The 24,450-nt window shown below is 38.5% G+C and overlaps 1 protein-coding gene across 6 annotated transcripts in view; it reads left to right on the forward strand.

The window, feature by feature from the left end:
• The window catches only part of ncalda (neurocalcin delta a), a 72,471-nt gene that overhangs the window by 38,650 nt on the left and 9,371 nt on the right, over window positions 1-24,450 (forward strand). For 4 of the 6 annotated variants that reach the window (XM_015041723.1, XM_015041727.1, XM_015041722.1 and 1 more), the window contains one exon: window positions 20,199-20,609. In XM_015041723.1, the coding sequence (XP_014897209.1) occupies window positions 20,232-20,609 (378 nt within the window). In that variant the 5' untranslated portion in view covers window positions 20,199-20,231. The remainder of the gene's footprint in view (window positions 1-20,198; window positions 20,610-24,450) is intronic. The other 2 variants (XM_015041726.1, XM_015041725.1) reach the window with 1 other exon arrangement.

The raw sequence follows: 24,450 nt of genomic DNA on the forward strand, positions 1-24,450 counted from the left end.
CCCCCCCGCCCCCCAAACATCAACACCACCCTTGGCGTCAAAATCAACTGAATATTTACAGGATGAAATACTAATAGCTTTCTCACTTACACTTCATTAGTATGCATGATACTCACATACTCACAACTTTTTTTTCTCTCTCTTTTTTTTCTTCCTGTAAAAATGTTCCACATTTCCCAAAACAAAAAACAAAAAAAAAACAAAAGCAAGCCCTGGAGAACAAGTAAGAGCGAAGACTTAAAGGCCTCTCTATGATGACTGTAGTGAAGCGGATGTGACATTTTCCAGCACTTTGTCTGTTCTCGGCTTTAAAGGTCAAAACAGAAAGGACCCGGGACACTTAAGAGACGATTATACTTCTCTTCTGAGGTGTTGTGTTTTGATTGTGTGGTTCACCCCGGGTGAAGTGTGCTTACTCACCAACTGTCAAAGCACAACCTCTCTGGATGGCCGTGCCAGCGTCTGCCGGAGAAGATATTACACCGCTTCCATTAAAAGCTTTAATGTAAAAAAAAAAACAAGAGACATTATAAAACTATTAAGTATGTGTATCATATCAGCTTGGTTATTAATGATTAGTGGATCAAGTAGGATGAGTTGGTATTATGGCTGCCTGTCTGACTTGCTCTGCTTCCAGTATTATTCAGCGACTGTGGGAAAACGCTGTTAGAGAACGAAAAGGAAATCAAGGGTCACATTACTCATAGTTCTACAACAATGATTTAACAAACAGCACTGCCTTTAGCTGTAGACGTGAGAGTAGTAGAAAGTAGAAACCTCTAAATACAATGCTTTATTTTGGTCAATATATGAATGAAAAATTGAAATATTTTTGGAAACATTAGATTTGTTTGTGTTGTCATCTAATGGGCTTGTTCATGATAGAGTTTTATCAGTTCTGAGGAGATGTTAGCCTTTGCTTAAAAGAGGCACACCAAGTGTCAGGTTTTAAAAAGAAATTTCTCACATAGAAATATCCATGCATTGGTGGAGGGAAAAGCTATGGGAAACAGATGTTCTATTTTTAGTCACAGGGTGGAATTCACACACGCTGGTAGGTCATAGTTGTCTGTAAGCTTCCAGTTTCTACAGAACCAGATGATGCTTGTTGGCTTTGCTCACATTCTCATGTACATACAAGACTCTGGAAAATTTGATTATTTTAGTCAACTCAGTTGTGAATGAAACCTGAAGGTTTACTCAAAATCTCAGCCCCTACAAGGTTAAGGATTTAACATTTTTGTGTGTGTGGTTTGTAGCCGTAGTATTAATCATCACGCAGAGAAGTCTGCAAGAAGAACAAACATAAAACTGTGGCGCATTCATGTGGACTGGATATCTGCTCATGATTAAATACGACATGGAGACTTTCTCTGCTCACGCTGAGGGATGTTTTTATGCCTTCTTTTCACATCTGTCTTGCTTTATTCTGATTCTGTTTCCATAAAACGTCAGATCCAAGTGGAAGAAGGTAATGTGTCAAAGCTGCAACATTTACGAAAGAATCCTTAGCCAAGCACTGCTTTAGTCACACTAACACTCTTCTAAATTTTAATATAGGTAGTATAGATGTCATTGCCATCCACTGCTGTAGCATGTGTATCACAACCTTTTTGACCAGAAGAGACATATTTTTTTTTAAGGAGGAATAAATATGAATGGTCATAACTCTTGTTACAAACATTAGCTATAAAACAATGTTGGCTGTTTTACCATACCTATCGCTCCTTTGATCTCTAAGGTTCTCTATTTTTCTGCTACCAGAGGTGTTTCCATAGAAACTGCTTTTGTCTTTTTCTTAACACTTTGAAAATGTGTTCCTAAGGAATTCCCTTTCTGTCATGTTTAATAATTTTCTCCCAGTCTACATAGGGATGTTCTTTTCAAAAACGAGTTGTCCACACATTTCTAGAAATGTTTTCATCTACACAGAAACTCAGAGGAAACAGAGTGCTGTGGTGGCGCAGGGGTTAAGCACAGCCCACGTAAGGAGGCCTTAGTTGTTTGATGCTGGCGTCGCAGGTTTGATTCCCGACCTGGTTACTGCATGTCTTCCCTCTGTCATTACCCTACTTTGCTGTCATAGCTCTTTCAAATAAAGGCCACTAGAGCATAAAAAAAAAAATCTCATAGAAAAGCCTAAGATGCTCCTTTTACTCCCCCAGGCCTGTAGGTGGCACTAAATTTTGGATATGACACATAAAATTGCCGTGTGGGGTTAGGAGTAAACGCAACAAGACAACCAGAATGGGAAACAGCAGAACGAGAGCAGAGTCTATGGTGTGAAGTAATAAAGTCGAGCTTCTTCTCTGTGTCACTTTGGGTTATAAAACCAATAAACTTAAAGACAAACACATGATCCACCACTGCTCTTGTTGTTATGTATGAAGCATTTGGGGTTATAGGTCAGGCTTGAGGTTGGGCTCATACGTCAGTGTTTCACATAAGGTGTTTTAGCTGTACATGTGAATACGCCAGGGCAACATGTTCACTCTGGAAGCCTTTAAAAAAAAAAAAAGTTAATATCTCCTTAAACGCCGTATTTGTGTGGAAGGCGAGCAGAAATGGTTGGAAACTCTTCTGTTTTTGAAAAAGTAAAATTTCATTTGGATGAGGCCTTTATGCCTGCGTTAACACTTTGGTGTGTTTCAGAAAACGCTGCACTGCATATGGCGCCTCATTAAAGATAGCATAAACTGGAAGAACTGTGCAATACAACATTTTAGTCGTTTTAAATGTGACTTCAAAACTGCGGCTTACTTTGAAACCGAAACCCATATACCTCAAGTAAAACTTTTTTCTCCCCCCAAATAAATTGGGGGGAGAATATTTTATTGTCTGTGCTGCTGAACCAAATTTAATCTCTTAAAATAGATCTCTTAACTCTTTTCCTGAAGGCTTACGTGATAACATGCACTCACCGTCGCTGGATATTAGTGTGGCACTAAGGAGATGATGGATGTTAGACACAAAACCACTTAGAATTCCTCAGTGCTTATAGAGATCCTTGGCGAGGAGGATGCATGCCTTTGAAGAATTTGAGGCCAAAAAAAAGAATGCTGTCACTAAACTACACTTAAACAACTGTTACTAATTGTGGCGTTCCAAGTCCTCTCTTTTGTCCAAGATGTGTGCTAATAATAAGATGAAGGTTTGTCTAACATGTCATGGTGGTGGATGTTTACAATTCAGATTGAGGTCCTATAAGCCCACACTGGGTTTGGATATCTGTTCACTGCGGCTCGGCTCCTGCTGTGTTAGGATTTTGGCTTGCTGTTTATACTGCGTGTTTGCTTCACTTGTAGCTATCTGCGCAGTCACTTAGTGGCTCTTGAAAAGCTTGACTTTAGGACGGCTGATTGAGTTTACTTGACCTCCTGATCGCTGTTGTTTTACGTCAGAACACAACGGAAAATTCAACAGAACATAATCAGATCATGACTAATCACCAGCCCCATTTGCTTTCCAAACTATAGCTGAGATTCCTTCTTATGTTGCTGATAATATAGATTAGCCTGCACGGTGGTGCGTTTGGTACTAGGTGTTGCCGTGAAGTATGAAGAGTGGCTATGAAAAATGAAAGGATGTGTGATGTACTCATAAGTATTTCTCTGAGGTAAACCATTATTTGTAAACTCTAACTGGTATTATAAGTACTTAAAAACTCATTCTCTACTTACACTGCTTATAATTTTTTACATTTTTAAATTATTTAAATTTTTTTTTTTTGCATTTTACTTAAGTTGCAAATAGCAGTCCTGCTTTTTGCAGAAGTGAAAAAGCAGGATTATGAAATTATTCATATTTAAAACAAAAAAACTTTAATACAGCTGCAGTTTCCATCTGTTGCTGTGCAAAAGCACACTTATAAGATTAAAGCTACTTCCCCACAGCAGGTCTAGATGCTCAATCCCGATATATTTTTTATTTTTTTTCTGAAATCAAGTTTTCTTTTTCTGCATGATCATGTATACTACTAATGAAATGCGGCCACAGTCCAACTGCTGTGTGAACGGTTTACAACCCTGAAGCGACTCGCATGTGCAGAAGAAGAAAGTAAACGTCACAAAGCAGCGCACTGTTTACGGAAGTAATAATGGACGCCGGCGTCTACGAATTAGTTTTAAAGTTTATTCAGCAATGAGAGCCAACAGGATTGTCACTAGATCATAACAAGAAAAGTCAAGAACAACTAACAGCAAAGGCCTTTTGTGGAGCATTGACTGCAGCTTCTTTATAGAAGTCTGTTTGGATTTGTAGTCGGAGCCAAGAGTGTGTTTCACTGACACACATCTCTTTCTGAATTTCAATTGTAATGTGTCACTTATGTCCGGATTTACTGTGTCTAGATTCTTATGACATAAAAATTGGATAACATGCGACATGACCGTTCTGACTGCAAACACTTCAAAAACTATCGGATACATGTCCAATTTAGTATCACTAACGAAAGTGGCGCAAATCAGATTTTTTTTGTGAGGTGAAAAAATCTGAATTGGGCCGTTCAGACGGCTGTGAAGAAGTTAAATATGTGTCACATTTGGGGGGGAAAAAAGAAAAACAAAAGAGATTTGGGTTGCATCTGCCTCCTTTGTGAACATAGCTAAAGATCCTCGATATTTAGGCATGCCCTCTAATCTTTACTCCAGTTGTAAGCTATTTATTTTACATGGGAAATTTTCACTTAATACTTTGTGTGTTGTTACTGTAATTTTAAATATTGTTACATTTGAATTTGACATAACTAGAATGTATGGTTTTGTATGGAATTGTAGGTTTTTTAGTTGGTCTTTTATTATTTCATGTACGTGTTTAATAGAGCTGTTAACGATGGAGCTGAGTGGCTGTCGGTTCCTTATGTTTCAAATAAGTGTATAAAATACCTAACAATTCAGTATGCCGTCACATTAAAAGAGAAGTTCAACAAGACCATTATTTCAACAGAGCGAAATTCTTTAATCGTTGTGTCAGGTTTGAAGCTCTGTTTAGTGTCAGCAAAGTCTCCACTGCAGGAAGGCTTCTGAGAGATAAGAGGAACATCCTGAGCAGAAAGAAGGAGCGAGGGGCTCCTTTACCGGGTTTCATCAATCCTAACAAGCTGCTTTGCAGTTTTTTTTTTCTTTTAAGTGGTGACAGACGGACATGGACGTTATGTAAACACCGGTGGCCACTGGGCAGGACGCATGAGCAGCGATAAACTGTGCTCAGGAGCTAAGCTATTGTTTATAAAGGGATAAATAAAATCCAAGAGGATATCTGTGTTCTTGGTTTGTAAAACTTACCGTTGGCTCTGCAAAAGGTTCACCAGGTATTCATTCCTCACGGACAGATTTGTAAACCGCTCTGGGGAATTTCAAAACAGCAATGTGGTTTTGAGAAACTTGAATTTGGGCTGTTGTATAATTCAATCCCTGGTGAGCCTGCATAAAATGATTTTAATGAGGAGTTGTCTGCACGGTTTACACGATTTTTATGATTTATGGTTTTAATTTCAAATCTTGTAAACATTGTTTTTATAGCACTTTTCAAACACAGAGACATTATTAAAAGAGCCAGACTAAACAAAGTGGACAAAACAAGTTAGTGATGACAAAAAAAGAACATGTACAAAAACTAGCTTCCAAAGTTAGGAAGCTACAAGAACAATATTTTCTGTCTCTGTTGGATCTGACGGCTCTCAGGCCACATATTTCCAGATAAGCTGTATTATTTTGAAGGAATCTTTTCAACATATTTCAATCTGTTTTACTGTAATCAAGCCTGTATGTGATTAAAAAACCAGTTTGAAATCGTCTAATTCAAGTTTTTATTAAATTTTTTTGTAAATATTTAATGGTTTTAATTTATCCAGCCTGATTATAACACTGCTGTCCATTTTTAACTAATACAAACTATCATAACTCTGTTACCTAAGGGGAGCCACCTCAGATTACAGTAGATTTCTGTTTTACACATGAATGTTTGCATTTAGATTGCTAATAATGCTAATTATCCAGACCACCTTTGAATGCAACTTCTGTTTAAGGGATAGGAGTATCTAAAGTTCACTTTTGAGCTATTCATAATGTCATAATGTTATTCCTTCATCAAAAACATACCTGGAGGGTTGCTGCTTCTCAGAGCAACGCTGGTAAAAACATTGTTAAAGGGTTAACAGAGGAGCCATGTTGTGATGACTTCCTGAAGGCGGAGTTTCAGAAAGAGCATGAGTTTTTAAAGAGACAGAGTTTCAATTTCAAGGTGCTAAATTACAAAGTCAAATTTCTTTTAAGTCATATTTGATTTAAATAAAGCATTTTTATAACAACTGAAATTAACATAGTTACTTGACTGTGCTATAAAATGACACTATGTGCCTAGAAAATACATAATGCTGCCCCTTTAAGTGTGGTAACATGTATTGAGCACTGTCCAACTGGAGACTTGTCATGTGATTTCTAAATATTTTTTTCTCCTTTTAAGGTTCACTTTTGTGTAAAATAAATATCCTATTAAGAACCTTCTCCTATCTATTAATTATTTGATTAATCCAAAAAATAATCACCAGGTCAGACTAGCAGAAAGCCCTGAGATTTTCACATGTTGATGTTAGAAGATTGTTTCTTGTTACAGATGCATCCTTCGCTATTATTGATCAAGCATTCACTAAAGGAATGCTGTCATTGCATTTTAGGCTAAAAAAAATTTGTTTATTGATTTCAAAAAAGGAATTTTTTGTTTAATTTCATTTTTTTCATTTATCTCTAATCTTTTATATGAAAAAAGGCTGAATAAAACGTGAGAGTGTGGCCTTTTTTAATACGATTAAGTGTCAAAATAGTCGATTTACAAAAGTAATTGTTAGTTTCAGCCCTAATTTATTTATGACTTTCATTTATTCTTTGAAATTTTAGCTTCATTTAAGCAGGTCATCAAAACTCTCTGAGACAGCGGGCTTTATTAACAGAGTTAATGAGAGTTAATGTAATAAGGAAGGCATCGTTTGATGAGAGCAGTAACACTTTTAGCTATTTTTTTAGCACATTTTAATAAAGTGATCATTTCTATGAATTAGCACACAATAATTATACTTTTACCATTCAGGCCATGTAGTTGACTGTAGCTACTAGTATCTACAGCTGTATTTGTATGAAAGAACAGCCTTCCTGTCTGATATAATCTTAACTCGTATGTGTGTGTGTGTGTGTGTGTGTGTGTGTGTGCGTGTGCGTGTGTGTGCAGAGGGCAGCTGGTGAAACTTAACAGAAACATCCACTTTGCACATTTTTTCCATGTCAGCTGTGTATTTAGCTTTATCTGTCAGGCATCGAGGAAAGCCTGCAAAATCTGATCCCAGGCATTTGGCTGAAGTGTTTTTCTATCTGCTGATTTGCCTAAAGCTTTGCATAAACGCTGCGTAGGCCGGAGAACTAATAATGGAATTAGAAAGTTTGCAATGCAAAGTTGCTGTTTGACTTTAATGACGCCGAATCTGTGCATTTCCGATGGCATTTGATCGCAACGACAAGCTTTTTCAGAGCCGCGCCGGCTTGTTATGCTGTGAATAAATGGAACACGACGTTTCCTGGCCTCCCATTCAGACGTGACGCATCGACTCGATGTCAGAACAGAACGCCACCATTCTTTATCCAGAAAAATCACTCTTACAGTGGCATTATAATGTGACCGGCAAAAAGTCATCCTATTCTATCTTTAGAGATAATTATATTTACATGAAACAGTGGCAGGATGTTATCTGACTTAGCACAACACAGGAAATGACTCCTAACGGTTTGCTGGTGGGCTAATTCAGAAATCTTAACCCTGAAAAACTATTTGACCAGTTTAGCGGGTTCATCCTGACCGCTGACTTTCGCTGTGATGTCACTAATCTCCTTTTAGATTTTTCTTTCCATGATGTTATTTCCTGTTTCTATCTTTTTCCTTGACCACAGGAAGCACAAGCTTGTTGCTAACCCCTGGGGCATTTATCAATTAGAAATATCTCCAAGCTGCTGCCTCTCATTTTCTCTTTCCGTTCCTCCCTCTTTCTTACTGCCCATCTCTTGCCATGTTACACACCCGATGTTACGTTTCGCTCTCCTTCCCTGTTATTCCTTTAACAAGCAGATCTGCCAATATTTCATTACGGTTAATTTAGCTTTGCACGATCGTACAACTGTCACACCTCGTTTTTTTTATTACTCCCTCAGGTTTTGGATGCTGTGCATCTGGAAGGATTTTTGCTCTCACTGTTTTACTTTCGGACAGTTGCTATGATGCGGAACTGTGGCAACAAGGTATTGTTTTTACAACTGGGAGCGGCTGATTAGCATCAAGAGCTCAAATAATAGTTGAACTATGACCTCACATCCCAGATGAGTTGAAACAGAGGCTTCTTGCAGAACAAAACTCCAGCTCCTCTGCTCGGCTCATGTTACTGTGGAATAACGTCTCTGCTGCTGCTGGGATGTTGAGCTGTTAGTAACAGTGTTCAGTCAGAGGCCTATTCAGTTTCATGGCGAGACTGACTGCTACTGAAAATCCTTCCTGCCCACACCATGAGTATCCATGACAACTCTTTGAAGATACTTATATGTATCGAGTTATGACAATATGTTGCTTTCCATCGGGATAAATAAAGTGTCTTTGAACTCAGGAGGTTTTCTGTTACTGGAATAGGCTCCTTCAAAACTCACCTTATTTCAAAGGTTCCCAAACTGTGGGGCGCACCCCCTAAGGGGGGCGCCGGGTCATTCCAGGGGGGTCACGGGAAGCCGTCTGGATGAAAAAAAAAAAAAAAAACATGAACACTGTATGCGCTGGGTTTTTACCTTAGAATGGCCAACTCTCTGTTATTCCTATGTCAATTTGATACAGTAGGGGCTTCCACACGTCCCATATTTGTGTCCTCTGTCACTTTTATCAGCAGTTAAAACTGTTTAATCCGTTGTTAACATGTTGTAACCTGTTTTTCCGAGACACCTTTGAACGCAACATGAGCGCTACGACGCTCGCGCTGGGTTTCCACCTGTGAAGGAGACCTGCTGCTGCTGCTGTGCGGAGCTACGTAGGTTTGTGTTAGAATCACGGCAGCAAAACGCAAAGAACTTTTCACAGTTTTTCCCTCCAAACTAACCGACTGAGTTGAGGTAATGTTGCAGGTAATGTTAGCTAAAAGATGACTAGCTAATATCAATACAGAACCTTAAGCTTAACAAGTACCTTGTAGGCTACCGATGTTGGCGTCCATTTTCAGCCCCCCGTCACACGCGTCGTTTCAACCAGACAGCCATTTGTAATCCATAGGGGGGGCGCAGAAGAAAAAGTTTGGGAACCACTGCCTTATTTAAAGAAGTGTGCTTTAAAGCAGTAGCTGCATTTCCTTTACAAATGTGCACAAAACTTTCAGTATTAATGTCGAAAAACCCAATTTCACAATTGTGGTGTTTTGGTTAACTAAGAAAAGCAATTAAAATCACACGGGAATAAACTTGCTCATGCGATAAGTCATTAAATAAACATGATCCTCCAACTACTTCCAATATAAAAATTTTGTACGACAAGAATGTTTATATTGTTACATGCATAAAAGCATTTTTGCAATAATCAAGTGATTGTGTAATAAATTAATATGAGCTTGATAATTTCCATTCTCGTGATTAATATTTTTTGAATGGCAGTTTTGTTCACAGAGACTTCATATTCAATTTTATTTATGGTTTTGGTTGCGTGTGGGTTTTTTTCTGTTGTTATTTATTGCTTTTGATTGCCATGTTTTACTTTGGATATTTAAAATGTCATCCAGTTCCAGTGTTATTGGTCTTTGAGGGGATGAACTTGCGTTATTATGCCACTAGCAATATATTACCTGAAAACAGTCTCAAATCAACAATATTATCGTTTATCGCAATACTTACTGGAACAATTTATTGTCCAGCAAAATTGATCATTGTGACAGGCCTGTATCTGTATTGATCATACCGCTAATCTGCAAGAGAAATGACAGAAACACATTTTTCTTCTCTGTTTGTCTTTTGATATATGTGGGGGTTTTTTTCATGTAACAAAAGAAAAAAAAAGAAATATGACATTTAAACACATAATATGTTGATAATAAAGATGGTGAGATAAATGTTGGTGGTGTTAAGTTAAAGGCACCAACACGCCCAGTCGGGGAAGTTAATATGGAGCATAGTGCTACATCACCTTGTTTTACAGATATTTCTCATAAAATTATCACTGAATAAAACATTTCTGCTGCTCAGTACTGTTTGACTCTTTTCCTTCATGATTCTTCTTGCATCTTAAATAGGAGATAAATATAGACTGCAAGCAGGCTTGTCAGCCACATATGCTCTCTGTCTGTGAAGCTTGTGCTCCAACTTGGCAGAGTTCCGCACAGAGTTGATGTATGGCTTCCTCCTTGTGTAATACAGTTTCAGGTTACATTTACAGACGCAGCAGGAGGCTGTGTCCCCTCACAGTAGTTTCGCCCAGAACGCCTTTGCTAGTGGGGCTACATTGATGAAGATGGTATGATAGCCTTTCTTGATGATTCTGAACACGTTTGTCATGATTCTGTGCGGTGTGGTGCCTGCAGACTGCCTGAATCTTGGCTTCATGCTCTGTTGATGCTTCATTCTGTTTTATATCCAGTTGATTTTTGAGCTAAATGGTGATTCTCTGACCGATTCCATCACACATCCTTGTTGAGGCCTGTGTGAAAACTCTACCAGAACCTTTCAGCCTGCAAGTTCCAGAAAACAATTCATTGATACATTCAAAATCAGTTCTTTTCAATATTCAGAATTTTTTTATGATTCCAAAACAGATATGTAATAGGAAAAATAGATTTTTGTGAATTAGAATTTTTTTCTTCAATTAAGATTTGTCTTTGAGTAAGAACTGGTGTTGCTCATCAGGTCAGGCATAAATGAATAATGAATAATACCAGCTATTTAATCAGAGCTAGCTACACCTTTGCTTGCTAGCTAGGATATAGTAGACCTGCTAAATAGCTAGCGAGGGTAAAAAAAATAGCAGCTAGCTATACCCTTGCTAGACAGCTATGGTTTAATTAACCTGCTAGCTAGTTGGCAGTTCAGCTATTATAGCTATTAATAGTTTTAATAGTTATAATAGCTATTATAGCTATTAATAGTTTTAATAGTTATAATAGCTATTATAGTAATTATAATAGCTATTATTATAGTAGTTAGTAATAATAATAACTATTATGATACTAATAGGGTAGTATAATACTCTATTAGCTAGGTCTATTTTAGATAGCACCAGTCTTATCTGCTGAAGAATTTTATTTCAACAAAATTGCTGCTAAGTAGGGAAATGCAGCTGAGAAGGAGGGGGAAAGAATTGGAGCATGGAACCAAATGAGAATAGCGAGCCACAGTTCTCTACAGAGACACAGATGCAGGTTTAATGGCAAATACACAAAACATTAATTAATGTCTTCAACTAAAGTAAGAATGTGACAAGATCTATAGTTAATCTCATGTGTAGTACCAAAATTTTCCATTTTGTAAATTTCTTTCGCAATATGGATCTTGTGTTTAATTCAGAATGGTCTTAAAAAGTCTTGAGTTTGATTTGGTGAAACCTGCAGAAACCCTGTGAATATTTCTTTATAATATGCTGCTCCACAGATATTCTCACTGTTGCTTCCCAGATTCAATTAAAACAGCCTTAAATTGATTATGAAATGGACTTGAATAACTTTGTCATCTAGGCTTCTTAGCTTTTCGCTCTTGCTCTCCTGAATCAATAAGGCACTTCATCTGGTTGCCTTCTCCACCTCCTTCTATCAAGTCTGTTACTATAGCAACCTAATGAGGGCTAAGGAGGCCATTTAAAAGTGTAAGGGCTGAAAATACCCACTGTGGGCAGCATCAAGCTAGCCAACCAGCAAGCAGCAACAATTGATGAGACAGGAGTTCAGACACGGTCTGCACCGTCGGGTTCGCTGCTGATTGGAAGGAAACCAGCTCATGCGCTCGCATGCACTTTTCTTCTACAAGAAGAGGGCTGCTTGTGAGTGCAAACAGGGAACGAACAAAGGTTCAGATCCTGGAAAATCTGGCTTCAGTCCAACTCATACAAAACTCATCCACCCCCGTCACTGTCACCCTGCTTCCAGCTCCTGGCTGGAGGCTGGCCAGCGTCTGTCTCAGTGGCTTCCCCTCGTTTGCCCGAGCCTTTGGCAGGAAGTTTTGATGGGAGAGGTTTCTTCTTTTGCGATTGTCTTTGAAGCTGTGGAATGTTGCAGAATGGCTATAGGTTGAGACTTGTCACCATAGATGACAGTGTTTTTTTTCCCCCTGCTGAAATAGGCTCCTTTGTTTCTAAGTAGCCAAATCGAAAGGAATAGCTGTAATGATTCATTTCTAGCGAATAGGGATATTTGTCTTTTATGCAGCTTGACAGAATCATCCTTTCGTTAGACATTTTATTATTTTCTATTGTTATTTTCACTTTTATTTTCCCCCATCTCTCTCCTACCCGTGTCATGCACCCTGCTTAATGTATGTTGGCTTAAAGGGGCAGTGTTATGTGTTTTCCAAGCTCATAGTGCCATTTTATAGCACAATCAAATAACTACATTACCTCCTGTGTGGATTTTCATTTTTTCCGTCTTCACGTTTTATGCATAGCCTCTCAGTATGTTGAAATAAACAAAATCAGATTGTGTTTACTAAAATGTATCTTTGTGAGTGCAAGAAATAATTCCATGATGAAGTACTTATACTTCATATAAACATTTGATCACAGGTTTTGCATCATATATTCCAGCTGTAGGACATGCGCAACCGTTGCGTGTGTGTCTGTGTGTCATTTGGGCTGGATTTGTCTGACAGAAGCCTCTCCTGTCTGAGGGGATTAGAGCACAGCTGGAGTCAAGAGCCTGATGCTGGAGGCTCTTCAAATCCAGCACTGAGGATCAATGTGGTTCAGTCCAAGGCTGGATGGACTCCACAGGGTCTGCAGCCAGAAAAGAGGGTTCATTTTAATCCGCACCCTTTCTTAGTAATGAAATAATATTACACAAATTAGCCGTTATTGTGGATAGCACCGAAGAAGGTCAACTCTCTGGACAGAGACGGAGGGAATTTTCTGTTTTCTTTCTGAGACTTAGAAGTATAGCAGTATCTTTTCCTTTTCTCTTTTTCTTTTTTTAAACTATTTGTACATAGTTTTTTATTGATCTTGTAAGTTTTACAGCTCAGAAAACATTGTGGGATCCAAAATGGTTTTTAGATTGTTACAGCTGCTGACCTCTGACCCCTTGTATCAAACAAACTTCACTGAAAACTTAATTTTTTTTGCATTTAAATGACTATATAAATTTTCATAGTGTTAATGATGGTAGCCACAGCGAGTTCTTAATGTTGCCTTTATAGTGATATGGTTTGGACTTCAAAGCTATACATTAGGGACGCACCGATACACATTTTCCACGTTCAATACCAATATCTGAGGTTTAGTATCGGCTGATCCGATACAGAAAAACAGCTGAATTAACTTAAAATGTTTCTGTTTTTGAAACACAGACATAAAATGTACTGAATTACAAATTCATTTAATAACTGCACCAGTAGAGCACACTTAAAAACACCAACAGCTTCACAGGTTTGGACCCTGCCTCTCGCCCGCTGACCGGTGGAAGTAGGCACTAGCATCCCTCGCACCCCTTCTAGGGATAAGCATGACTGACTGACGTCCGTCCATACGTCCGTCCGTATGTACGTGCGTTCATACGTATCCTGATCCTTGTGCAGCACCCCTTTAAGTCCTGTTAGTCTCTATGTACCAGCTACTTTACATGCTTTGCACCAAATTCTTGCAGTTTAAAAAAAAAAAAAGAGACAGAGCACTAAGTTTGAAGCGTTGCTGTTTAGAAGCACTTCCACTTCGCTGTGACTCATTATTTGGAAGAGACTGGGATCAGTCTTGACACACATCCAGTCTGTGTATGATATCACTGTTTCTATTTGATCTTCTGAGTGAGCAATTCAGCTCTGGTATCAGATCCATTATACATGACTGGCTGCTTCACAGCTGTGGTTTTTAAAAAAAATATATATTTATTAATTCTTATAACAGTGGATCACAGCTGTGTACTTGTTGCACACCTCAAATTCATACACCCACATATCCTCCTACACACACAGGAATGTGTGTGTGTTACATGCACGCACACACACACACACACACACAGCACTGGCTGGGCTATCGTATAATATTTTTAAAGCTGTGTGTGTGCATGTGCCTCTATTCGAATGTGAGCCCTCAGCCATCAATGGCTGTGTGATTTTGCCAAATGTTGCTATGGTAACAGCAGAGAAATTGCTTTATAAGAGAGAGACGGTCATGTGTAGGCTGAATTAAATCAGAGGATAAAGAGTATGGAAGATGTAGGCAGGAGGGCGAGAGAGTGATGAGGCATTTATGAATGGCAGAGAGAAAATATTTGTTGAGGTCATCTGCAGAGCAGAGACATAGGAGAACAAAGACATGATTCAGGAAAACAAGAGGCATACCTGACATAGACATAATGTTTGCCTAGCATTGTCTGCAGTTTGATCTGTTCTAGTGTTCATGGCTGTTTGCTGGTAGCTTACCAGACCCAATCTTGCTAATATTCAAACGGCATTATCACAGTCTCAGAAGGGCTTTACATAAAACCCAAGAGTCTCTACGGAGGAAGGTGCTGGACAGTATCTGCCTCTAAACTGGTGGGTTAGGCTGTTGAGATGAACATCTGAATCCAAGCCAGGGGGCGCTTGTGTTCCTATCTGAATCTGAAAAGCTGTTTGATTTAAATGTTTGCCCTTTGTGACTGAGGGATTTCAAGTCGCTTTGAGCAGCTGGTGCTTCTGCTTTAAAAAGAAAATGTGACTTTTAATCAACAAAAACATTCAATATTTGGACAAATGTTGTACAAGTACAAAGACTGACCAAAATGTAATACCTTGAGTAAGAACCAAGATCTATCTGATTTGTTTGACTTTGTTGACGTAATACACTACACAACAGGTCTGATATTTGAAAATGTAATAACTTGTACATCTTAGACGTCAGATTTCGCCTACACCATTTTATTCAACGTACCGTTTTTTGATATGCTTGTGTTCCCAGACCATGATGCTGACATCACAGATTGTCCTTCTAAACCTTTTCAGAATTACTTAATCATTCAAGTGTCAAACTTAAAAATTGAGCTGGTACACCCGCAGCCATTGGAAGTAAGATTTCTATTTTTTTACATCATAGTGGGCTGGTTACACACTGTGTTACACTGCTAGAACTAGTACTGAAACAATTCATCAATCGATTAGCATGCAGACTCAAACAGGCCATTTGCGCTGAAATAACAACATATTCATAGCAGTAATTAAGCCAAAACTGTACAAAAAATAAATACATCTTGCTAATATTTTGTAAATATAGTTAAAAACTTTTATTTTAGCTTCATTAGACCACACCTCCAAATCTTTCCATGCCACTGTCCCCAAAAGAGCATTAACCTCTTCCTGTTGAAACTCACAACGCTACAAATTATGTAAAGAAACATCAACTTTTAGAATGATTTTTATTCACTTTTATTTTTTAAAAAAATATTTAAAAAACAAAACTAAAATAATGATGAAAAATTCAAGAGATTAGTTTTTTTTTCTTATTTCTTATTTTTCTTTTTCTTCATCATCCCTCCAACTTTCTGAGCGCCCCTGGTGGTCCACCACTTTAAAAATCACTGCATTAAACCATAGGACACGTGTCCAGATGTTGAGATCTTTGTCACAGATTGCATTTGCAAACAGTGTGCTTTTATACACTGTGTGTGTGAATAACTGGTGTCATCTGAAGAAGGAACTGTCCCTTCATTTTCAGTGAGCAAACCAACACTACAGCCTTGTATTAGAAGAGCTTCCAGAAGCTTCATTGGAACCGCTAATGAGAGGTGATTCCTGCTCGCGTCAGCCTTGGAAGACAGAAACGTGTCCTGCCACTTAGTGATGCCGTCTCATTTTAATGTCAGCTGCTGTCAGTCTCTTAGATACTGTGTGTGTGTGTGTGTGTACAAGTTCAGCACACACACACACACACACGCAGACAAAACAGGTCGATCTAGCCTAACTACCCTATTATTTCTTTAAGCTAGCTGCTTAGATTGTGGTGTATTTGTGGTAAAGTGACAGCTCAGTCACATTGCCTTTTGATGTTTTCATGCTGATAGATCTGAGAGGAATTCATGCACAATAAGAAAACACACAGAGTTAAGACAGAAAAAAAGAGTGAAGAAACTTGCTTTTATTGTATTCTAAAGATTAGCTAAATTTTTCTTTAAATTATCTAAAATATTTTGACATTTCTGTACTCTCAAGTCCACTCACGGTCTTATGTGCATTCATTGAAGTCCCTGACAGTTGTTTAGCATATTTAGCACAAAAAAAATTCCTTGAACAACACTCTGAGGAATTTTGCTTTTTAGTAATTTAACACTAACACACACACAAACACACACTCCCACAGTGTCCTCACAGTCACACAGGTCGGTTTGCAGCAGCGACCTTGGTTGGCTGAGGATGTCATCAAAAGCAGTAGAGTGGCAACAGGTGTATATCTGCAGGCTGCAGGTAGAGTGGATCATTACAGGTCACAAAGCACCCAGGGTCGGTGATAACAGCTTTGTTACTGTGTGTGTGTGTGTGTGTGTGTGTGTGTGTGTGTGTGTGTGTGTGTGTGTGTGTGTGTGTGTGTGTGTGTGTGTGTGTGTGTGTGTGTTTCAGCTGTTTGGTATCAGTACTTACTGTCAGGTGGGAACTCTCATAGATACAGAGCTTGGCAACAAACTGAAATGTTACCACTGAGGAAAATCCAAACCATCATCTTGTTTACACTGTGGAAAGAGAAATTATGGATTAAATATTCTTTATAGGAGCTTTTGGTAAAAACTGATAAAAAAAAGATTAAACAAGTAACATTTATTTACACTCTAGGGAATCCAAGAAAAACACCTTAAAGTAGCTAAACAAATCAGCATAAATTCAGTGCATGCACATGCTTTGCCTCCGTATGGAGAACTAATTGTTTTTGTTCATTTTTTTTCCACAGCAGAAGCACAGCTTAGGGATGTTATGGTCACTTAGACGCTTTGTCATTCCCAGCTTTCCGCTTCTGTCTGATTTGCCATGGGAGTGTAAAGACACGGCAGCCTGAAAAACTCCTCTCTGATCCATCAGCACAACCGTGAAAGCAGCATTTGCTGTTTTGAGTGATCTCCCTTAACAACTACTGATTGGACCGCAGAAAAACTAAATGCAGTCAACTGCCTGTACTTAACTTTGTATTTTACGGTCAGAAATCTGTTTAAGGAAACTAATGAGATGCTATGCAAGTGTTCCAAACCACTTTAAGCAACCACTTTAAACAACTTAAAAAATAGTTAAAAGTCAACATCTTAATTGATACACTTACATAGCAGAACCTTGTCTGTGTGAATATTTAGACATTAGCTTGTCTCACTGAACCACAATGCTTAAAAATGCAACATCAATGCTGCTATCAGGTCTGTAGACCACATTACCCTAAAAAAAGCACCTAGCACACTGGACACACACACAAATATATATGAACTGTGCTGCTTACATTTGCATGTATATCTGTATATTCATAACACAAAAAAGTCAGAGCAAATTTGTGTGAAAGTGGTCAACACTGATATGTTAAAAAAGTGAGACTGCTGCAGCCACTGAAGGGATGTGAACTCCAACACCAGTGCAGTCAATTTCATCTCCTATGGTTTCCAACTGCAGCCTTTAATTCACTGTGGTTTTGTGGATACAAGTGACTCATTTCCTGACACTTTTACTTTACATACAATCTCAAACACTGAGGCATGTGCAAACCAAAGAGGTCGGCCATTAAGCTATTTCTCACTCCCAATTGCATTGGATTGCTGCAAAATATTAAGAGCTACTTCAATACGAGCATGAACGCTTGTTGTACAAAAAGATACAAACGATATTTGAGTGCAATCTCTTTATGACCAGGCACTTCCTGTTTGTGCTAGCAGAGAAAGAGACAGGCTCAAGTCATCACCAGTGTGCCTCTTCTCACTGTTCTGATCTCAGCAGGCTGATTTTTTGTCCGTGTCACTCATTTCTCTCATTGGAAGTCCAACACTGCTGTGTGAACAAAACATTTTTATGAACGGAGCTACTTGGGAATTTTTGCCCATGATGTCACCATTAAGCTGATTTGAAAATGAAACACTGTATAGTTTCTAGTGAGCGAGTTATTGTGATAAAAAGTACTCTGAGGTGTGTTCCTTGAGATGTTTTATGACTATAATTTTCAGCTGACCTTTCTCCACTCTCAGCCTGCAGTCAGCCAGTGTTCCCTGAAAGTAGACGTGTCACTTTATCCTCAATCAAATGCTTGTCAACCATTCTGTCTGGGTGAATATTTTAAGCAAATATTGCATTTCTCATTTAACAGGAACTTATAAATTGAGTATAAACAGCGCGAATGGGCATTGTAAAGCTGCATCCGCTTCATAAAGACCTGAACTACAAACACAAACACTGTAGATAACTTCTGAATGGGGAGAAATAGTTTCTCAAGAATTTATTAATGTGGAGGATCTTCTTTAAATACCTCATCTTACGTAATATTTGATGACACCACGTTTTCCTTCTTGTGCATCTCAGCCTAATTTGGCGTTTAATCGAGAGAGTTTAATGGGATTATTACAGGCACGGTGTGCATATGGTGCTGTGTTTACTCTGAGTACACAGATCTGCTTTCCATGGAGGGCTCCAGGAGTTTGTAGGAGAGATTTTCTTCTGTCCAAATGAGGGTGTCTTTGAGGTGTTTTAATTTTTGGGTCATACTTTGTGAAGTTTTCTATTTAACTATTCAAGTAGATCATTTTCCTACCTCACGCTTCAACACTTTTTTTATGTTGGCAAACTTTTGCTGGTTCCAGTTGCCTATAATGAATTGTGAACAGTCAGAAGCTGCAGATAAAAACTGAGCACTGGGACGTAACGAAAAATTAACTGAAAAAAGTCTAATTTATGTTTAAAGTAATGGTCCTGCCACATTATTGGATATGTATCTTTTGATTCAGTGGTGTAGTAATACATAGTAGCAAAGGAAAATCATTTTCCAGGTAAGTCAAAGATTACATTATTGGGACATATTGAAAAGTTTAACCACAAGACTGATTCGGTTCTCACACACCATGTCCACCGCACCACTTTTATTGAATCAACGTCACACAACGGCCCAATAACATTGCTTAATTTCACATTAATATGAGCTACCTGCATTGACGAAGAGACATGTTTGAAACGGAAAGTCAAACTGACAGCTTGGCCTACTTTCTGATTCATTTAGGTAATATTTGTTGACCCTCATAAAGACCCATTCTATAAATTAGAATATTATTGAAAAGTTTACTTAATTTCCAGAATTTTATCACTTTATGTAAGTTAATTACAAACAGGAAGATATTTGAAAGCTGGTGTTTCTGATTGCAGTTAATGAAAATGTCATATTTAAATTAAAACATTGATTAAGACCAATGAAACAAGTTTTTTAATACAGAAATGTAGCCTTAATGAAAAGCATGTTCAGAATGTGCACTGAACACTCTTCAGTAACCTGAAGAAAAGTCAGAAATTGAAAAAAAAAATCTGAAAACTGAAGAAATGTCAGAAATCTAACAAAAAAGTCTGTGAAAAGTCACAAATTTAAAGGTAAAAGTGTTTGTTTGTTTTTTGTCGGACTACTCAGCTTAATCAGAATGCATATTTTAATTTATTGAATATGACTGTAGAGCAAATTTCATGTGGAGATGGTCATTGCATGAAAAGTATGAACATTTATATAAAAAAGTAACAACACACAAACTAAAGCTGCCCATCCCTCTGCTAATTCCACACTCCTGATCCCAATACACTCACATTACTCAGAACAGAAACACATCAAAAGTGACACAGATTCTCGTTGGACAAAATCCACCTTTATTTCCTCACCTTTAGACCTGCGTAACATGCATTTATCAAAATTCAAAATGTAAGAACATGTAAACTTTGAACTGTTCTCCTGAGATGAAAGCTAGACGTCCTGAAGTGCATGCTAACTATGGCGTCCTAAAATCAAACCATCTTTCCTTTGTGTCTCCCTCCCAGCAGCGAGCTGAGTGACTGACAGGACAAACAGACATGGGGAAGCAGAACAGCAAGCTCCGTCCCGAGGTGATGCAGGACCTGCTGGAGAGCACAGACTTCACCGAGCATGAGATCCAGGAGTGGTACAAGGGCTTCCTGAGGGACTGCCCCAGTGGGAACCTGTCCATGGAGGAGTTCAAGAAGATTTACGGAAACTTCTTTCCATACGGAGACGCTTCCAAGTTCGCTGAGCACGTCTTTCGCACTTTCGACGCCAACGGTGACGGGACGATAGATTTTAGGGAGTTTATCATCGCTTTAAGTGTGACGTCCCGCGGCAAGCTGGAGCAGAAGCTGAAGTGGGCCTTCAGTATGTACGACCTGGACGGGAACGGGTACATCAGTAAAGCTGAGATGTTGGAGATAGTGCAGGTGAGTGTCTCGCATCATATTTAACCAGCTGCAGGCAGTACAGAAAACATTCTAAAACTCCCTGATTGTGTCTTGACTGACTTTTAGGGAACACATGTAAGAACTAGAACATTGGACTAAAGTAAAACCTAACAGTGCTGTAGATGTATCCGTAACACAGCCCGTGTCTGATACTGTGAGCCTCTGCTGATATTTTAAGAACAGAATACCCAGGAAGTGAGAGGAAGTTCTGAAAGACATGGAGCGGGATGTGGCTCTTTCTACCACATGGATTCGGGGAGATAAGTCGTTCTAGATCCCACTTTTTGTGAACATTGAAATGCGTCTGAGCTTTTAATATGTTTTGTTGATGTAAAAACTCTTTTTGCCTCTACGTTCTGACTGCCACTGCCCTGTTTGTTTTGTTTTTTTTAAACCTGTCAGCCAACCAGATTGCTTCAAAGCAATCAGGATTTCCTGTCAGAAATTAAACATGGCACCAGAAGGTTCATTGATGTGGAAAAATATATAGTTTGAACTACTTTTAAATAGCCTGTTAGAATATGAAGTTAGTAAGACAAAACGATGTTGATTTAGAATCATGTCAAAGCAATTAAGTGGATATATTGGTGCATTATTTGTCACAGTCCCTAAATCTCTGTTTTCCCATGAAAACAAATGCAGCATTTTATCAAATCTCCACTTTGGTTGGAGTTTTTATAAGTATTTATTTTTAGTGATTTGAAACTGAGTTTTTGCATTAATGAAAAGTGAAGTATAAGAAAAAATTTTCCCAAATATCCACATGTGGACTAGAGGCCAAAGACTACTTAACATATTTACAAATCCAAAATGTGACTAATATTTACCAAAAATATAGAATTAAATATTCTATTTCAGCAAAAACCTGCCAACCATGTTTATGCATTTTTAAATTCCGTTTATTTTACAGTTTAAAGTGAATTTCATTTTGTTAAACAGGCGTTTTTGTGGTCTGAGCTTTGACAACAGGACAGCTTCTTTTTGATTCTTCTACATTAACTAATAAACTCAAGATTATTCATACCTGGCAAATTTACACCTAGGTGTTTTTCATGTAACCAAGAAGTTTTTTTCTGATAGGAAATGACCTTTGTGCCCTTATTCAAGGCACTTGACCCCAGGTTGTCTACTGATGTGTGTATCAGTGTTGAGTAGGGTTAATCTAGCTGAGTGAGACATGTAGTGTACGAGCCCTTTGAGCGGTTCTCTAGAGAAATGCGAAGTTCAGTCCGTATGATTTCATACGGACTGAACTTCCGTATAAAGTTCAGGAAGTTCACTTTTTTAATTATTTACCTAAACCAGTCTCTGCTGGAAGTGGTGCAATTACACGATATCCAAATGTAGTGGTTCTTAAATACAACTAGGTGGAATTATTTTAAGTTTATGTTTTATATGGTGGAGAAAAATTTAAAACTCATCAAAAGCTCAAAATGATTCTGACTTTCCGGCTGATATGTAAACTTCTGGCAGGGACAGCAGCTTCGGCGGCTGGTTTTACTTCCTGATTACTTTATAACTCTGTGTCTTTCTCATATTCAGTGAAATCATTTCCTGTGACTGTTTATGCCTGTTGCTACATGTATGAAAGTTTTAGACTTAAATTAAGCCTCCTTCACTTTTTTCAAGGCAGCTGCAGTAAGTTAAAGGAAAGAGATCTGACATGTGTTCCATGTTCTTACCTTGACCTTACCCAGACTGCAGCGAGTCACACCTCAACCTGTCTCTTCCTTCTGCAGCCTAATGACATCAACCTTCTGCCTGCTTCCCATTAGAATCTTAAACTGTTTGCAAAGACTAAAGTGCTGAACGCACTGACTCAGATTCTTACAGGCTTTTCTCCAGGCTTACCTACGCAAACGAGGGAAAACATGACTAGTAGACATATCTGCATCTTCATGTAGCTGTAGTTAATTGAGAATTGATTTCCTTCCTACTGTAGTTATAACTGAAATTCAAAATTTCATTATGATATGTTGTGGTATCAAATGCCATGGTGATGGAAGGGACAATAAGAAAAATGCACCAGTCTCTGTTTGCTACAAATCTTTTCTACATCCAGTCAGAGGAGGAAACACAAGAACTGGTCTAAAATAAAACTTTCCTATTATTATAATCATCATTACAGGCATTTTTAGCACACTGGTGTCACTTAACAACACATGAATAACTACACCCAACCATATTTTGAAATATATTGATATGTGTGGGTCATCTCACAGAAACAACAGTGGCAGAAACACTAATCAGTCAGTTTATCATCATCACATTAATATGATGGAGTATTACTGACAGGGGAAGAAAAAAAAAATACTAGAATGAAGTCATAACAATGCGAGAGTATAGTCATAGGACAATGAAGTAGAAATAATATGAGAATAAAGTTGTAATAAGATAAGAGAGAAATATGTAGTAATAGTATGAGAATAAAGTCATAATATTAGAAGACATAAGTAGTAATTTTATGATAACTACTACACAAAATACAGTAAAAAGTTAAAATGAGGAATACTGAGTGTCTTGTGAAGCTATATATTTTGGCATCAAATTTACTGAACATACTTTTACTTTCACTATCAGTGCCACCAGAATGCATTATTTCTCAATATTTCAACAAGTTGCTGCTGGCATAACAAGGAATGTTTAAATATTCTAAAGGTGGAGTTGAAGCTTCATGATTTTAGAGCTAAATTGGGCCCCCAGATCCCTGATTATTTATTTCATTTATCTAAGAACCTTTCACACTAACCTGAGGTGATAAATTGTGTTTGCACTGATCTAACGGTCAGAGTATATGCCACACATTCATCATTTCTTCTCAGTATTGCGGTTTTTCTGCATCACACAGCAGCAAGAAGGTCTTCTGCACCTCTTACCTCTCCACCTGCCAGTTATTCAGATAAAATACTGTAATTGCTCGTGGGCACAACATTTACTCTGTCATCCGTTCACCTTTTCTCCGCTGAGGTGACGGCTCGCCACTCTCTGCAGCACAAAGTGAGATTTCAGTTTGAGACAAAAAAAGAGAATTTCTCCATCTGATCTGAATGCTTTCAGTTCTGGTTCCTGCAGTTTGAAACTCACCTGAAGTGTGTTAGGTATTAAAAAGCACCTAGTTAGAATTATTTGCTTTAGAAGGACATAATGATTGTTGTTTTTAATCTTCATTTTGGACAGCTCGCTATTCAGATTTCACTTTTTGTGACGAGTAGAGTCAGCTACAGCCGCGTGACTGCCGCCACTTTCCGATGCTTCACCCAGAGGACCCTGCCATCCCTCCCACTGATGCTTTTATGTTTCGTTAGACACCGGCCGCCATTGGCCAGTGACGGAGAACTCCAGCTCTCTCCCACTATTTAATGCTCTCTCCTGCAGAGAGTGTGTAAACGCTGCTGATGCTCATAATTAGCCTTACTGTGGGAGTAATTGAATGGGACAGATCAGAGTCGGCGCGGCTCTTCAGACAATGGCGAAAGCCGAACATAGAAACGCATAAAGCTACATCATCCACTCATCAGCAGTTGATATCTCACGCCTGCATGTCTTTCATCTGGAAGGCTGTGCTGTCAGCGGAGCAGACGGGTGCAGGGCGGGGGTAATTGTTCCTGCTGGCAGGCGGAGGGAGGGGGGCATTCATACAGGTTATCTGATGAGGCAGAAGAAAGCAGTCCAGTGGAAGAGAATCTTTCACATTTAGCTGGAGCAGTTCAGACTGGCTTCGGCTTCCTCTGATGACACTGTTGACATATGGATGGCAAGTCTTTCTTTTGCCTTTTCACTTCTTAAAACTCTGACTGAGCCACCCAGGCAGAACCGCTGC

This window comes from Poecilia latipinna, unplaced genomic scaffold (assembly GCF_001443285.1).
Source record: "Poecilia latipinna isolate Pla-1442-1.1 unplaced genomic scaffold, P_latipinna-1.0 Scaffold566, whole genome shotgun sequence".
Classification (NCBI taxonomy): Eukaryota; Metazoa; Chordata; class Actinopteri; order Cyprinodontiformes; family Poeciliidae; genus Poecilia; species Poecilia latipinna.